Source organism: Acanthopagrus latus, chromosome 7 (genome assembly GCF_904848185.1).
Source record: "Acanthopagrus latus isolate v.2019 chromosome 7, fAcaLat1.1, whole genome shotgun sequence".
Classification (NCBI taxonomy): Eukaryota; Metazoa; Chordata; class Actinopteri; order Spariformes; family Sparidae; genus Acanthopagrus; species Acanthopagrus latus.
This window is the reverse complement of record NC_051045.1, coordinates 23,297,709-23,315,318: the sequence shown is the minus strand read 5'-3', so window position 1 is coordinate 23,315,318 and position 17,610 is coordinate 23,297,709. Positions and strand designations below refer to the sequence as shown.

At 45.1% G+C, this 17,610-nt stretch overlaps 1 protein-coding gene across 4 annotated transcripts in view; it reads right to left on the bottom strand.

The window, feature by feature from the left end:
* agrn (agrin) overlaps positions 1-17,610 on the bottom strand; it is a 271,031-nt gene that overhangs the window by 251,574 nt on the left and 1,847 nt on the right. For all 4 annotated transcript variants that reach the window (XM_037104080.1, XM_037104081.1, XM_037104082.1 and 1 more), the window contains exon 2: positions 16,850-17,111. In XM_037104080.1, coding sequence (XP_036959975.1) covers positions 16,850-17,111 — 262 coding nt within the window. The remainder of the gene's footprint in view (positions 1-16,849; positions 17,112-17,610) is intronic.

Sequence of the window (17,610 nt, the reverse complement as noted above, 5' to 3'; positions counted from 1 at the left end):
CTGCAGAGACTGAATCAATGAAGGAAACATTAAAAATGGATATCTTCAACTCATAATCAAAGGTCCAAAAAGGATGCTGAGCACGCTTGATTAAAATAAAAAAAGAAGAGGAAACATAAGGCGATATCAAGATGGTTATGTACTTTATCATCCAATAGATTAAAAAAAATTCCAAATGGCAGGTTAATGCAGAACAAGAGTCTGGCATTGTCAAGTTCAGAGCAACATATTTTAGCTCAAAGACAGTGTGTGCACTTCCATGATGCCCCCCTTCCCCTTCCCTCTTTCAAAACTCTCTTTACGCTTTGATGAGCAGGCCGCAACAATACCCTGATTCTTCAGAGCCGCCGTGGTCCCTCTCCTTAATCCTCACTCCTCCCAGCAGTTCCTCGTTCCTCGCGAACTCGAGGTTGCCCTTCGAAGGTTTAGCGTGTGACTGAGGCGTCTTCCTTTTTCATCAACCCTTCCTCCTTCCTTCAAAGATCATTTTCTTTACTGCTCATTTCAGGACAAAGTGCAGAACGGCGTGTTTCATACTGAAAGTTCAGCGCAGGTAAGCGTGCACACAGAGCTCAACTCCAGAGCTTTGATAATCGGGTATGAGGGACGACAGGTGGTTGGGAGGGGAGGGTTCAAAAAGACAAGGAGTCGACAACAAAGGCAGCTCCCCCCCCGCGTCCCATGAGCCTCCACACCCCACCAGAAGCCATTCTCCAAGCCTTTGTCGACAGCGATCTTAAAAGAGAAGCTCTGGCAGCGGCCGGAGGGTGATCACTTACAATCTGCTACAATGCGGAGTGCATATTCTGCAACGCTCCCTAAATGCAGCACTGGAGGATATGACGAAAAAAAAAGCCAAACAATCCATCCGGCACCACCAGCTGAACTCCATCTCCCTTTCAGTGCTTTATAATTGAGCGGGTCTGATAACAGGTCGCTCTCAAAGTTTGCCGCTGATGAAAAAAAACTTCTCCCTTCCAGGACGCATTTCAATTCTTGTTAATTCAGCCAACCGGCAGCGGAGAGGAGCGAAATTAAAAAGCCGTCTGCTCGCTCTCCGGAGGTTTCACACTCTGTCCCTGGTGCCTGGGAGAACGAGGCTCTACCTTCACTCATGAGTGTTTCGCAAACACACACAACAACGCAGATGTGCGCACATTATACAGACCTGCACACATGAATCCGGGCGACGTTCGAGCTTCATCACACAGCTCCATTATAAAAGCTCAAATGGAGAGCTCCTGGGAAAGGGGGCTATTTTATTGACTTCAGTCTCTATTGGTCACCCAGAGAGGGGAGGTGATGATGCATCGGGACTGTCGGCGCTTCATCTCAAACCAACCAGGTGATTTGCGTGTCGGATCTCATCTCGGCGTCTTCAAAGGGCTGATGGCGGTGCTAAAGCGAGCGAATCCAAAACAGAACGGCCATGACTGACTGCAGGTAATCCACCAGCTGTGAATGCTGAGGCAGAACGACGCTCGTCCCGCAGACCCGTGTGACTTGGTGCCCGCCCTTCCTATCTGTTATGATTTTCAATTTGAGGGATAAATGTTAGTAACACATCAGACGTCGCCGAGGTTAGGATGAGGGCACAGAGGCTGCAAAAGACATCATCCTTGCTGTTCAGGCTCGAAACCCCACCTGTTTTCAATGTAGTTCCACTGCGTTCAATTATTTCTATAAAATGTGGTGGATTTATGTGGTTTTAATACAAAGCTTATGTTTCGCAGACATTCTCACGGCTACAACTGCACTGAATCAAGTGGGATGATCTGATTTCTTCAATCAGCAGAGCCAGAACCATAATATGTGTGAGAACAGTCGATGGACTTGTTGATGAAGTGGAGCAACTCGACCGTTTCTGCAGCAGCTGCTGATATTTTTTCTGAAATCCAGTAACTCACTCTGCAACCCTGCAGACAATACGGTTCGAACACAACGGCTAAAAAGTCTCATGCCTCGCGAGCCAAGTAAAGCAAATCACGAACCAAATCTGTTATTCCAGGGGTTTGCATGGTGATGTATCGGTCTGCCCTTCATTTGCTTGTTTTGGACCTTGGCTCGAACAAGCTTTGTGACTTCTGAGCGTTGTATCAGTTACGACAGGCCACCATGAGGTGTGCTACAGACATACTCAGTCATTACTCAATTAAAGCTTTGCCCAGGCCGTGAGAAAGCGCATTACCTTCCTTATTATTCAGCAGTTAAAGTCAAGTTTCTGTTGCTCAGCCCAGCAACGTGACATCATTCACCCTAAAAGGAACATGTCGTCTTTAGCAACTCACCCCCATATGGAGAGTTGGGTTAAGTTCTCAGGTCTACGAAACATCTATGATGTTTCACAACAAAACAGTGTCGTAGCATTCCCCTGAACAACTGAAGTAGATGGAGAATAGTTCGGAAAATGTCAAATAAATGAAAAAATAAAAAGGAATGAAAAGGAAATGACTCCACATAGCTCGTTTGATATAATCCAAGCTCTGGAAGCTCCATGTCCCAAATTGATGAAAGAAGACATTAATTACAGCCTCTAGTGCATCCACTTCAGACGATGTGCACTTCATTGCTTTTAGCTTAGCAGATAAAGTAAGGACTTCAGCTTTAAAATCAGGTGCAGAGAACGTCTTTTCAGATCATTTTGGGATCTCCGGACACTTTGATTAACCCTTTATTCTTGGGTTGGTCGAGGAGAACGCTGTTTTGCTGTGTAGCTCCTGAAATGTTTGTCGACGACAACAAACACTCTCCATTGGCATGGGGCTGAGTAGACTAAACACTAAGCTAACAGGACTAACCGGGAGCAGTCTATTCACTGAAAACACTGCCAACATCCTAACATTTCCAAGTAACAAAGTACTACAGGGGTCACAACATTTCAAAATCTAAACCCTTATACTACATTACATATATCCTACAGCAGTGGGGTCAAACTGATCCAGTAAAGGGCCATGTGGCTGCAGGTTTTCATTCCAACCAAGCAAGAACACACCTGATTTGGATCAGGTAACCAGAACACACCTGATTTGGATCAGGTGTGTTCTTGCTTGGTTGGAATGAAAACCTGCAGCCACATGGCCCTTTACTGGATCAGTTTGACACCACTGTCCTACAGTGTATCACCCATTAAGGCCTTACTGTCCATCGCTGGATGTCCATAGTCACATGATTCCCTTTTCTAATAAAACAATATTCTTTACGATTAAAACCAAACTAAACTTTATTTTTGTGTAAGATCAGCCTGACAGGCTTCTCCACCTCGCCGTCCTGTAACATACAATTAAAGAGCAATTATAACGCCGAGTCAGTTTGAGTTTGCATCACTTAACTTGAATTTGAGATGCTTTGTGCTCGTGCACAGAGCGGGCTGTTATTTGTCGGGGCGCATTCTGTCAAAGAGGATCAGTATTTGAATTGTGGTGTCTGAGTATGACACCAGAGTTGATGCCAAGCGAAGCTTATGTTAATTGACGGTGCTGTGCAGTGTCACGTCATATATGCACAATGCCATTAAGAAAATGACGGGCAGACAGCGCGACAGAAGGCTGGCTGTGCCATCGAAAGCGTGTTTTAGGCTTTAACATGAGCGTGGGTGTGTGTGTGTGTGGGGGGGTATGTGGGTGTGTGCATTGACAAGTGTTTAAAGTCCTTTATCAGGAGGGCAGTGTCCTCAGGAGCACAGATGAAGTCCAGAAACATTCAGTTTAGTCTACTGTCGAGGAGGCTCCCTCTCCATCCCTTCATCTCCTGTCTCTCAAGACACCCATCTTCCCAAAAACACAATAAAGGAGGAGGGGCGGGGGCTGCTGGCAGAGACAGCGCAGCAGAAGGGAGGACAAGAAAGAGGACTAGGGGGTTCAAGGAGGGGAAATGAGAGGAAAAAGAAGAGAGAAATCGCCTCTCAACTACTTCCATTGTCTAGATGTAAATCGGAGCTGATCAAGATTCTGCCAGCATCGTAACCAGCAAGTTCAATCTGCACAGACTGAACAGAGAGAGACAGAGAGAGCCATACTGAGAGACAGAGAGAGAGAGAGAGAGAGAGAGCCATACTGAGAGACAGAGAGAGAGACATAGATGGAGAACAACAGTGTGTTTAAGAGTGACTCACATACAGACAGACATGCAGAGACACACACAGGGACAAAGAAAGAGATTTAGCTTGAGTGGGAGTAACAAATGCACCACTTTAGAACCAATAAAAGATGGGGGCAAGAGCACACACACACACACACACACACACACACACACACACACACATACACACGTCTTTTTTCAATACAGCAGAGTAAATCCACCATTTTTTACACATTGTGGAGTACTACTGCATATGTGTAAAAAAGCAGAATAAAGCCGTTTGTGACTATAGAGGAACCTGCGTGTCATCATGATACATCTTCTCCGGTTATGTCACTCAGTGGCTATTGCATTGTGGGTACCATAGGAGGAAATGGAGGAAATTGGATTAACAAAGGTGATGTCTCTGGCTCTACTCAATTCATTTTGATAGTTTGTTTTAAACTGTGTGTTACAGAAGTAAAATGTCAGACCAGTGGACTACTTCTCAAAACCTGGTGCCTACGTTACCCACAATACACCTTGGCCACAGTGTGACATCAATGGAGGCAGTTTATCAGATCACATGCAGCTTCCTTGGAGCCACAAAAAGATTTATATTTGTTTTTATACATATGCTTAAGTACTCTCCAAGACCTGAAAATTGGAGGGGTTACCCTTTAAGGGAGTGAATTTGAAATGAAAATGAAGATACAGGTCATGAAAGAGTGTTTGTCTGATGCTTAATTAATACTAGGGGGAAGTTTCCTCATGAGTCTGTAGTTGTTACTTATTTGGAAAAGAATGTGGATTTCTGACTGATCCCCACTCAGGGAATGTGTCAGGAGTTCCTTCGGGTGGTGGTGTGAACACGTCTGACCCCGATTTCACCCCAGCCCATTCACACTCCCTTTGGCCTCAGGTGAAGGCTAACTGGAGGCTGGCCTTTCACTCTTCCCTCCGTTTACCTGGAACTGGGATGTCTAGAGATTGCAGAGGCCTGCTCCAGCTTGAATCCTGGCAGGGCCAGAATGAGGGCCTGGAAGTCAACGAGTGAAAAAGGACCCTGGGGAAATTCCAGCGGGAATTTTGTATCTAAGGCCTGGTCGAGATCAAGTGTGAATGGATGAGGAAAATTGATATTGGTGTTGTCTGTGTTGGCCGAGTTCCCTCAAGCTGCACATTTCTCAGAGATATAAAGCTATTGCTCACAGTCGCGCTCAGACAAAATGTATTTATCAAACCCAAGAGGAGTTTACTGTTCTTCGAGAAAAACTACACTAGAAATACGTCAAAAGTCCCTGATCAATGCACGCTCAAACCCACCCAAAGGACAACTGGCTCAACTCTTGGAGCTCCTTTAGACATTCACTCCATTCATCGAAACAAAGCAAAAGCAAATATTTGTGGGGAGCCAATATCACACATGACTTTCCACATGTTCTCATTAACTGAATAGATTGGAGCTTGCATGTTGGAACCTGTCCTGTGCCTTATGAGTAATGCTGCACTAATAATGACCTCGGGGGTTGTCAAGTGCAGGCAGTCAAAATCATAAATAACTATGCATAACTTTGTCTTGTCACTTAAAAACGAGTGATGCCGTAAATGGAGTTCTATTTCTGGGGCTATCCAGATTTTGTCAACCAAGCCACATATAAGAACATAAGCCAGTACACTTGCACTTGACGAACTCCTTCGATACACTCAGATATGCCTGAAACCAGTAAAACACTAAACTAACTGCTACATTTCTAGCAAATTTATGGAAGTCTGGAGAAAATATTGTCAATTTAAGTGTAATAAAAAGACATTTGGAATTCCTCGGCAGCGTTTCTATTTGGATTTGTTTGAAATAACAGCTCAGGTTCAGTTTAAGTTGGACATCTACTGTGATTTTTAGTGATTACATTCATTTGCAGCTGTTTTAAGTCATCATGAGGGAAAAGATGTTCAGTGTCAGCAGATGTCAGTGGTTTTCCAAGGTTACGTTAAATAAACATTTACGGGCCACGGGTATACTTTGCACATGAACCCAAAGATCTATCGGGTGCGAATACACATCATCATTCACATCATGGGTTAGAAACTAAAATGTATTATTGGGAGCACCTAAATTACATGCAGGTGCACCAGAAACAGTTGAAAAACGGGACAGGACTCATCGGCTATTCCAGTTTTTATTTGAAGTTAATAAACATATCTTTCCTTAAGCTTAACTAAAGTGTTCAGTAAAAGCTCACGACACATAAACCATTCACTTAGGCCTCGTACATATCAATCATTTTAGCTATAGAAATGTCCATTGACTTGTGCAAAACATTTGTTCTGAACATAATCCAGACAATTGCGTTTCCTCCTAAACACATTAGGCGAGCCACCTTGGTAGCATATTAACTTATTTATTAGCGGACTGGGTCGCGCTGGTTCTCATGCCCTTTTCTGACTGGCTTCAAGTTTGACCGTCAGCTGAACCCTTAGGGCTCGCCATGACGGATATCTGCCTATGAAAGATTGATTTTGTTTTGTCCCTTACAAGGCAACACTGCAGTGCACTTTCAAACAGTCAGAATGCTGTCCTGTTGAGCGCAGCCTAACAAGGAAGTCCTGATTTATCTGGGACACTCTTTTACCTGACAACAGGTCCAAGCAAGCAACATATCCTGCTGAAGACTACAACAACCCAAACTCTCCACATTCAACAGCGGCATCCATCTCAAGGCTCATATATTTCTCTGAGAGCCCTCTAAAGCATGTCTGCTTCGAGTGCACTTACAGGGCATGCCTCTAACCTACCTACCCACTCACAATGCAAGTGGAGAAGAAAATCATCTCTCTGAAAGATGGACGCAGGAACTTTGTTTTTTTGAGTTTGGATTGTTGCTGTTGCGCTCATGGTCCCCAGGGAATTGGGGGCATTTCAAAATGGCTGACAGTGCGATATGGTAATGAGGCCACACTGTTCAGGTAATTCGGTACAAGGGGCTTTGGAGTGACAAGAAGTAGGAAGTCTCCGAGAGAGGCTGATCTGGGCATACCTCTGGCAACAGCTCGCAGTCTGTGATAGAACTTGTTCCCTCGGGGCGAGCCTCTCTGAGGCGCCACGCTTCTGCTGGAAAATGCCGAAAGCTGCCTCATGGCAATCGCGACAAGTCTGCTTCCCTTTTTTTCTGTGTGTGTGTGTGTAGTGTGTGTAGTTCCAGCACAGTTCAAGAGCGAAAGGGAAGATGCTGATAATCCAGGCATTTGTAATTTTTCTTTGATGGTCCAGATTTCACAGAGCTGTTCGTGTGATAAGAGAGCTATTTAAAGCTATTTAGTTTCAGTTTTATGTGCCGAGATCTTTAAGGTACATCTGAAATGTTGCAACCTGACAACAATGGGTGCACATCCCCTCAACTCATTCAGAAATTTGAACCCAGCTTGGTGTTTTTTTTCCTTCTTTACCGTCTTTTCTCCATTTCTTTCCTTTCTCCCTGTATATTACCAGCATACTTTCTCTGTTGCAGGGCCATTTTCCCCCCCTCATACTTGCACTCCACCCCTAAGACAGTGAACGAAATGAGTTCTGCAGGATATAAAGTGCCAAGGACACAAACCAACAGAGGTGGTAGAAAACATTAGAGTACAAGCTACATGTAATCATGTGTTTCTGTATGCTACACAAGTCTCAGAGCCTACACATTTCCATAACAGGTCCTTGAACTGCCCAGAACCTACTGCATGATGGTGCCATTTGCCAGTGTAATTATGTTTCGCATCATGCTTCTGTCTAAGAGTTTGCTTATAAGGTCGATCACATCGTTTCACATTATTAGACTCATAGTGTCTGGTTAATGGTTGCAATGAGCTTATCATATCATATCATATAATATCGGTATTACAGTAAGCTCCAGACTGGCTAAAACGTCACCAGTGTTTAGTTAGTAAGAATGTTGGAGATGTTGCAGTCCACTTGGGGCTCAAAATGTATCCTGAGAGTGCATGAAGGCAGATGGCAGGTTTCAGAAAACGCAGCCTTGTGACTGTCGCTGGTTGCCACTGTTAGCTGTCTTATCTCCAGCAGCTTTGTTTTTGTTATAAAGCAGTTGCTATCTGCTAATTTTAAACAAGCAAATGGCTCATGTGGTCATATGGAACTATGACCCCAACAAAATCCCCTGAAGAATCATTTATTTTCTGTGTGTACTTATTACTACAACCCCGTAGGAGTAAGAGCCTTTGGAGACTGAGATTGTTTAAAGCAATAACAACGTAACGGCTGGGTCAGATAGAGTCTCACATACTGCATTATGCCTCATCCTGATGGGGAGATAATAAAGTATGCATGTCTGCGTGTGTGTGTGTGTGTGTGTACGGATACATGCTCAAGTTAGTGAGACATCCTCTGCCAGATATCTCGGTTTGTCTCTGAAAGCCATCACGTCCTTCCCATTGTTGGCTAAAACAACAGGGGCAGGCTGAGCGCCTCCCTCCAGCCTGACAAATCTGTCAGCCCGGAGGGCAGGCAGAGAGCAAGAGAGAGAAAGGGGGAAAATTCCTCAGAGGTTTCATCTCTCAGGGGACTTGTCAGCGTCAGGGTTTGCCAGGAGACACACATATCCCAAGTTTCCCAACTCAAGGAAACAAACGGGACTGACATTTCAGATGACATAAAAACGTTTTCGGTACCAGTCTCTCATCTTGGTTTAATCCCCGCAGCACCTCAGTGTTTTGTGTCAACAGCCAGGTGTCCTGTCAAAATCTCATGGATCAATTGTGTTCCTCTTCTTCCAAGCTAAAACCAGGTGCCTATATATGATACAGTACTGTACGATACTGTACAATACGATATGTATACGATATACAGTCCCTTACAGTACATTACAGTATGATACGATGCAAAGTGATGTGATACAAGATACGATACAGTTAATTACTGTACAACACAGTGTATCTGAATTTTGCACACTATGATATGATACTATACAATTCTTTACATTCTATACAAAATGATGAAATCCATAAGGTGTTATACAGTACTAACGAATACAATACAATACAATAATACTGTACAATAAGACATGATACAATATGATAAGGTATGGGTCAAAGCCTCAACCAGAGATGAGGGGAGGGACTACAGAGATCTTGTTAGCTCACTTTGTTCTAACTCCAAGAGAGGCACGCAATCTGACTTCACATAGATCCAACTCAAACAGAAAGGCTTCATAATACTTTTGTCCCCACGCATGCAGTGGTATCCCACAAGATCTGTAGACGTGTAAAATTGCCATGTTGTAATAAACTTTTTAAAAATTCACTTTTGTTGGCTCTCGAGGAAGCCGAGCGAGACACTGAGAGAGGTATACTGAACTAGGTCAGAGGCTGGTGGTGCACCTGGTTGTTAGGACTGTGACAGCTTTACAGGGCACGGGATTCCAGTCTAATTACAGGTGGAACCGCTGTGAGTTGGGAATACTGGGAGGAGAAAGATGACAACTGTGGGAATGGAGAGGACGGCGGCCGGCAGCGGGGAGAGGGGCGGGGAAACACAAGTCATGAAGAATTTAATCTGTGTTAAAGGTTAAGAGCGGAGACATAAAATCGTGACGGCTAAGCAAACTGTCATACAGCAGCACTGCCTGTCACGAAGGTGCTTCAGAGAAACACTGGGGAAAGCCAAAAACACCAGGGGACACATCCACATGATGACAGATCATCATCAGAACCCGAGAACATGATTAAAGATGACGCCTGGAGGCAGGAAGAAAAATAGACAGAAAATGGCAAACACAGAAGGAGACAAGTCACGAGGGAGAGAGGGGTGTTCATCCTGGTTTCACCATGACAACCCACCGACAGAGGGACGGATAAGAGGGAGGAAAGGAAGCAACAGAGACTGGGCCGTTGTCTGAGGGGCAAAATAGCACGGGAAAGGCCTGTACATCCCGTGATTTGTTTATGAATGCGGGACCCCCAACTGTCAGGTCTCCCCTACTTCCTGTATGGGCAGCTCTGTAATGTATAAGATGTTCAATCAGGCATAGGAATAGACTCAAAGTAGGCCTGAGCAACAGTCTATGTACAAGATTTTGTAAAAACTAGAAGTTCCACTGCTGAAACAATTATATAATCAACCCCAACCTAAAACTGACCCCTAACCAAACCATAGCTCTAATCCTGCGCACAGCCCTGAAATAAATCCCATCAAACAACTTTGGGATGTATTGAAACAATGACTGTGAGTCAGGCCGTATGGTCCAACATCACAGTGCCGACCTCACTAATGCTCTTGTAGCTAAATTGGAGGAAAATACTGTATCCAGGTTCCAAAAGTCTTGCAGAAAGCCGGGTAGAAGAGCAAAGGCCGTTTTAGCAGCATATAAATATCTAAAACCCTTTAACAACGACACACATATAAATATAGGTAGGTAAACAGAGCGGGTCAGGGCTGGGTCATTATTGCAAGTATTGTTAAACGACAGCCATTTAAACCAGTCCAATTGTAGCAAGAGAAGCCTGGAAACAGGGATATCAGCATTATATAATCTGCCTCATTGCCATGTACATGGACAGTGGTGTGTAGCAGGTGCATACCATGTGACAACAGGGAACATGATCGGTCTCATTTAGCAGCATTGGGTCACTGCATCTCCAGTCCACAACCAGAAGGTGACTGAATGTGATTAACCTCTGAACCACGTTCAACCTGTTCTCATCCAACTACGCATCTGAGACTCTCTGAAAAACTATGATTCATTAAAGGCCAGAAGCACTAATAACAATGAAAGAGGAGGCAGAAAATCACTTTATCTTAAACACTGCTGGCTCATTCTGGAGGTTAACACCCATCGAGACACCACTGACTGACGGCAGTTTCGTACGTGTTATCTGACAGTTCTCTGCTTTCTACTGACCATGTGCACTTCAGCGCAAGCTAAAGTGTGTCAAACTATTCAAAGGAGAAAAAGTTTATCAAAGATGTCTCCTGTGTATCCTTCAACAAAAAGAAGTGATAGGCCAAAAAAAGAAAAACATATTTCATTTTCTGCTCTTGATCTCTTGATCTGAGCTGCGCTGGAGTGACAGCTGAGCTGACCTAAATCTAAATCACATTAGGGCTTCTCCTATCCCCCTGGTGTCCCACCAAAACCCTTTTCTCTAAACCTGATGTTTTTGGCGGGTTGACAGCAAGTAGCCACACTTGCCACAGCAGCTGCCCTGCTTCAAAAATGCAGTCTTGGAGCAAGAATTTTGTCATGGTTCCAGTTCCCCGGAGGGAGCCCAGATCTCATGCAGACTGCTGCTCTGAGCTCTTTATGTCTAGGATAGAAGAGGATGGTTTTCCGGGTCACTGTACACTCAAGTCCCTGCCCAGCACCTCCTAGGTCAGTTCCACTTTTCCTGTGTCTAAACTAAAGGAGAGCTTAACTGGGACTTCGAAACCAGCTAACTTTAGATGTCCTTTTCCATGTAAGGGGCTTCAAAACAAATCTGAGGGTCAAAAACTGTCATCTTTCAACCACAATAGGTAAAAGGTGCCCTTGTGGAGGTCATTTTAAGACTTAACTTCTGTAGGTGGCTGCTTTCTGCATAGCCAAGTTACTTGGTAATCTTTCGCCAACCAAGCACCAAGATCAAGATTAACATAGTACGCTAAGGACGACAGCACGGTTTAGCGCTGTATAGGTATTTTAAAAATAAAGGTGCAAGTAAGCTGTGCAAGTAAAAACTAATGAATTACGACAATATTTTTCGACTCAAGATATAAAGTATATTTGGACAGGCAAGACGTTACACAGTATGCCGGTGTGTACGCTGGGCATGTTAACATCTCATCAAAGTGACAGGCATGTCAATACATGTAGGTGTCTTCGCGCACAATCGATACCATCTATGATTTTTATCAGCATGACAGTGATACACTCTAGCTGGGGCTGGGACGCAAGCCAAGGTGAACAGACTGTGGTTAAGTGGTCTGTTCCTCCTTTGCTCTCCTCCATCTTTCATGGCTTTTTCATTTCGGAGTCCTCTATCGCTATGCCAAGCAGGCCCTCCGCTCCCGCATTTTTAATTAAAATCGAAAAATGCGCAATAACTCTGGAGACTCTGGGCTAGCTGGCAAACAGGTCCGCTGGTCTTGTTTCTCCCTTCGAGCCTTTGTTGGTGATTCCATCAAAGCCTTCCATCAGGCCTTTCTGTTTGTCCAATTCTGTTCACTTCACTGCATAAATGCTTTGACATAAGCCACACAGGGTACGCAGACTTACCAAGGGTACACCTTTGTAGAAAAGCTCTACAGCAGGCAAATGAACTCTCACTCTTAGACTATGGCCTAATCCATTCAAGGACCCTGAGAAAAATCTGATCCCGAAAGTCAGTCTTCTTGACTTCCCATGACTCCCTGAAGACAAAAGACTGCTTGTGTAGACACGGAGTGGATAAAGACGCCAGTGCCTCAGTTCAGTCACCTGGGTGCGGCTGCATGGTGTTCTCACACACTTTACAGAGCCACAGTGAAATAAACTTCATCACCTCTCTGGAATTACCCACAAGCCATATGTTTTCATAGCAGGGAAAGTCAACTAGATAGTAGGGTGTAATACTTCACTGTGCAGTGGTGATGCTGTAATCTGTCTCGAGAACTTCTTGGTGAGATGAGAACATGAGCAGGTGGTAGTTGAGCTTGATATTTAAATTATAGAGCAGCAGATTTTCTGCAAGATTTCCCAGAGTGTTTTATAGGGCAGGCAGACCACCTCGCTTGAAATAAAGACTGCCTCCGTAAACTCAGAGGGAAATTATTACACTTGTGCGAAATATAATTAATCTGAAGGGAAAACTAGAAGAGGCGTTTCATCAGGTAGGGGACATCATACATAACCATACATTTAATCTGAGAGACTACTGCAGCATTATATCGTAGCATGAAATGCATAAGGGTAAAGAGAAGGGCCGTCCACACAAAGAATGTTGTTTGTAACGATATCTATAACGCTGCCGATGTGAGCGTCCACGCTGACGAAAGTTTGAGTTTAGGTTGACAGTGGGCGGGCGCAAGCACTACAGCTGTGTCGGCAACTACGTAGAGTTATGACTGATGACCTCTCACTGCTGTACGTGGCACAGAGGAACAAATAGTAAACTGAGAGGATGTGGGTTCACCACGTACTTCACTGATTACTCATATGTGGCGACCCCCACATTTTTCAGTACGGCTTTACTAGTGCTTTAATCGAGTAATCCAACTTGCCTGGGGATGTTCATCATTTATGTTGGTCGTGAAAAATCGCAAGTACAAACCATGGCTAGAAACTGAAGCGTTCATTCCTCTCCTTCTTTTTGCCCTTATCGCTCACTCATTATCTCCTCTCACATCACAAAGGTGAGGAGGAGGAGGAGGAGGAGGAGGCCAGGTAGGCGCTTGTGCAGGTTAGGAATTCCACTCACTTCGAGGCCTCCTCCTTGCACAAATAGTGTGTGTGTGGAGGGGGGGGGGGGCTTCGGCTCATTCACTGAAGGGGCACTGTAGGAGAAGGAGGGGCGGGCTCAAACAGTCATCCCACATCCCACCCACCCCGAGGAGCATTCCACAGGACTGTCTGCTCGCCCATCATTAAGCAGGACCACCTGCTGGCAAATCAGGACCCCCATCATGTTCTCAGCAAGCCTGGCTAACCCCATTACGAGTGAGCCTCTGGACTGCTGTACACACAGATCATAAAGAGCCAGTGGTATGTTGAGCAGTAAAACGCTGCTCATTAACATCCCACAAGGACTTTTGATTGTCCAACCAGTGAAGCACACAAGCCGCACTCAGTATTGAGTATTTAAATAGATGCGCCACAAAAGGGACAAAGAACTGATCTTCGATGCAGCTGTTGCATGACTATGCACTGACTTCTGACTGGCTCATCTCTCCTCTTCTAAAAAGAGGCAAAAAAGGAAGGGGAGGAACGGATCAGGACAGAAGGAAGAAACAGCCCTTTGTTGCTGTTCTTCATGGCGGCCTTGAGGGAAAGACTCTGGCATCAAGTCATCAAGAGCTGAAACAAAAGCAGCTGATAAACAGAGCAAGACAGATAATATCTCCCTGTACACTCAACACTTCTCCATCAAGAGCGCTTCCTCTCGTCCAAACCCCAAACACCACCGCCTTCTCTCTTTGTTGTCATTTACACGGCAGTGGAAAAAATGAAGGTGATAATAAACACAGCACAGCCTTCTTTTTTTTTTTTATCTTTGTACCTCTTTTTATGAAATCTAGAGGACAACGTGTTCCGTTGGGCCTTGAATGGTCCGCTTTGTTCGTTTTAGAAAAGCATGACTTGTTTTTTTTATTTTCTGTAAATGTATCTGTTTTATTCTGTTATCTGTCAGCTCTGTGCACTGCACAACTGACTACGGTAACATTCTCCTGAATGGAAGCTGGAGGACCATAGAAGGAGAGTGTTTGCCAGAGGCCCTCTGCTTATCACCCGAGACAAGGTGCCAATTCAACAGTGTAGTTGCGCTACACCTCGAGTGTAACATTTTTGCCGTTTCGGTTCTTACTTCAGCCACAGAAATGCCAGCTTGCCTACATACATACACACTGTATAGGTAAAGACAGGGATCAGGAAACACAAACGAGGGCTCGTGCTGCAAATACGGCGTACAGCATTTTGGTCGGAACTGCCAGTGTTTACTGAGATCTTGTAAACACTCCTCTGGGGAGCTCGGTGGCACATGAAAGCCTGCAGCCAGGCAATCGCACACATGGACTGAGTGGCCCTGAAGTGCCACCACCCAGAACGAAGAGCACAGGCGTAGAAAGAGGGTGAAAAACAATGCCCCGAAGCCATCTATCTTCACGCAGCACTGATCCGAACTTAAACAGAAAATGCCACAGCAAACACAACACCCCTCACGTTCACACATGTACCGAAAGACTTCCTCCATTCTTACTTCGTGCTTCATCACTCATCTTATTTTCCTGCGTGTCGGTGTCCCTCTCCAAACCCTTGGTGGGAAGGCGCTCGCACAAAGACTTTTTTCTTCCGCCACAGACAATGCGCCTCCCCACCTAGCCCTCTGCCAGGCATTCCTGAGTCTATCCTAGCTATCGAAAATGTCAAGAATGAGGAGAAAGCAGAGGAGGGTACAATGAGTGCCGCGGCAGGTAGAGTCTTGTCCTGCCGCACTGACATCCCACAGTCTCCGGGGGTAGCGGCTGCGCAGAACGGATGGGATCTGACTCGACTCTCGTAATAAAAAAAAAACTTTGCAATGTAACAAGCCTCAAAACTCTACGGGATAGAGGCAAGCATGCTAATTATCAGGGGCCAAAAAAAAAACAAAACAAATACAGATTTCATGCCCAGGCTGAACCTGACAGTTGTCCCAGGGTATTACTTAATGGACGGTCCGTGCACAAGAAGCTCCGGGGAAGTCCAGAGACAGTTCATTCAGACGTCTTAAAGCACGATTCCTATCAAACTTTTGCCTGATGACTTTGTGGAGTATTTCCTTACCTCCATTCCTTCCACTGTAAGGTGATATGCGAAAATCAGGTTATGTGAAGTAAACCCTCTTCAAATACAAAGCGCCGAAACAAAAAGGGCACATTCTAGACAGTTTGTCAGAGCCAAGAAACTCCCCTCTCCACAACGGGAGTCCCAGAAGAAGAAAAGGGGGCTGAATAAAAAGGTTAGCAGTGCAGTGTTTCGTGCCTGGACAGACAAACAGAAGAAGTTTTATGTGTGTGCCAAATGCAACTTAACACTGCAAACAAGCTCCATCCATTGGAACATCCTGCCACCCTGAACTGTTCGGGGGGGAAAGTACCCAGAATACATATAGACCCTGCAACTCTGAAGCAGTGATTGCCCCAGAAAGCCTTCAGCAAGGTGATTCGTGCTCTGATTCATTTCCCCCCGGTGCGCCCGGCCGCTCTGAGCGTTTCAGAGTCAAACTTCTGAACAGCTGCCAACATTGTCAAGCACCAGTAAAAGTTAAACAGCAGCAAGCTCACTGCTCACTGGCATGGGGGCAGAGGCTGCTACAGTCACGGTAGATGCTGAGATTTATTAGTCATGGCTGCATGGTTCGTCTCATAAGAGCCTGACAAATGACTTCTCATCCAAAAAAGGACTCCGGGGAGTGAAAGTATTCAATTAACCCTTCATCGTGCTGAAGTTCTGGCATCCAGATCAACAGAACAGCAACATTTTGATTCGTTTTCCTGTTTGATCCGTCCATCCACCACCTGCTACTACCATTGCAAACTTTACCTTTCTTTGACGCTGGAAGTGTGTAAAGCTACCTCGCCGTGTGTTATGTGCACATTTAGTGTTAAGCACCTTCACCCCTTGACTTAATAAAATGGCCCAGCTACAAGGTGCAAAGGTCAGGAATCATCTCTCAGCCGCCCAAGCCGTGTCATCAAGGTGTTAATGGGACACACCCACCTCAAGGCATTGCTTGGAAAGGCTGGAGCTTCACCATAGCAACAAAGCTCAGCAAATGACTCAGGTCTCTCTGTCACGGAGTTCTGGGAAAGTTTGAAGCTCTGAGCCCGAGGGCTGTGTAATTTAAGCAGCCAGCGGTGTATGAAATCCATGCTGCCTTAAGTGATTTACAATTATCCACGGCACGGATCATACACTGACTTTCTCACAGGTGACACACAATATCGAAATAATTTACAGCAACATGACGTAAGAATAGCAATTAGTTAGTCATTCTTCAAAGTGTTTTTTTTTTAGATTCTAAATAACATTTACGGTATGTTCCATAGAACTCATTCCACTCCAACAAGTTGGCTCCTTACCTTCCACGCAGTGCTCCACGTCCTCCAGGTTGCGCAGGGTAATCCTCATCAGACTCGAGTTGAGCATAAGTTCGTTCTTGTGTTCCGGCCCCATGGACTGCGGGCTGGGGTTGAGGAAGAATATGCGCGTGTCGCCCGTGGCCACCTGGTTGTCGCAGATCCCGGGATTGCCAAAGCCACCGATCATCACCTTGTTGCCGCCGTCCAGGAGGATTTCGCGGTTGACGTTGGACTTCCCTTTCAAGTAGCGCCACACCCTGACCTTTAGACAGACGACAGCGGAAAGACAAATCTCTGTTTAGCATTTTGGCATAAACTTATATTGCAATCTCTCAGTGCCTCTCGCGTGGGGGTGCGTGTTTTTCCAATGACTGGAGCTAATGATTATTTTCATTGCTTCTTAATCCACCGCTTATTTTTGAAAAGTGCTCATGACAATTTCCTTGAGCCCAAAGTGACATGTTCAAATCGCTTCTTTTGTCCAACTGGCAGCCTTAAACAAAGACTCATTTGCTGTCATGAATGTCAAAGACGAGCAGCAAGTCCTTAAATTCCTAACGCTGGAACCAGCAAATGTTTGACATTATTGTTTGAAAAACTGACTGAGCAGCTGATGATTAGATTAGCGTGTCTCTGAAAGTGCTATTCAAATCTTTAACCACGCTACCAAATCGTCCACTGACATCGTGTGTAATAACAGTGATTATCAAGTGACTTGTCTTCCACGAGAGATCCACAGACACAGCATTTGGCAGGCTGCT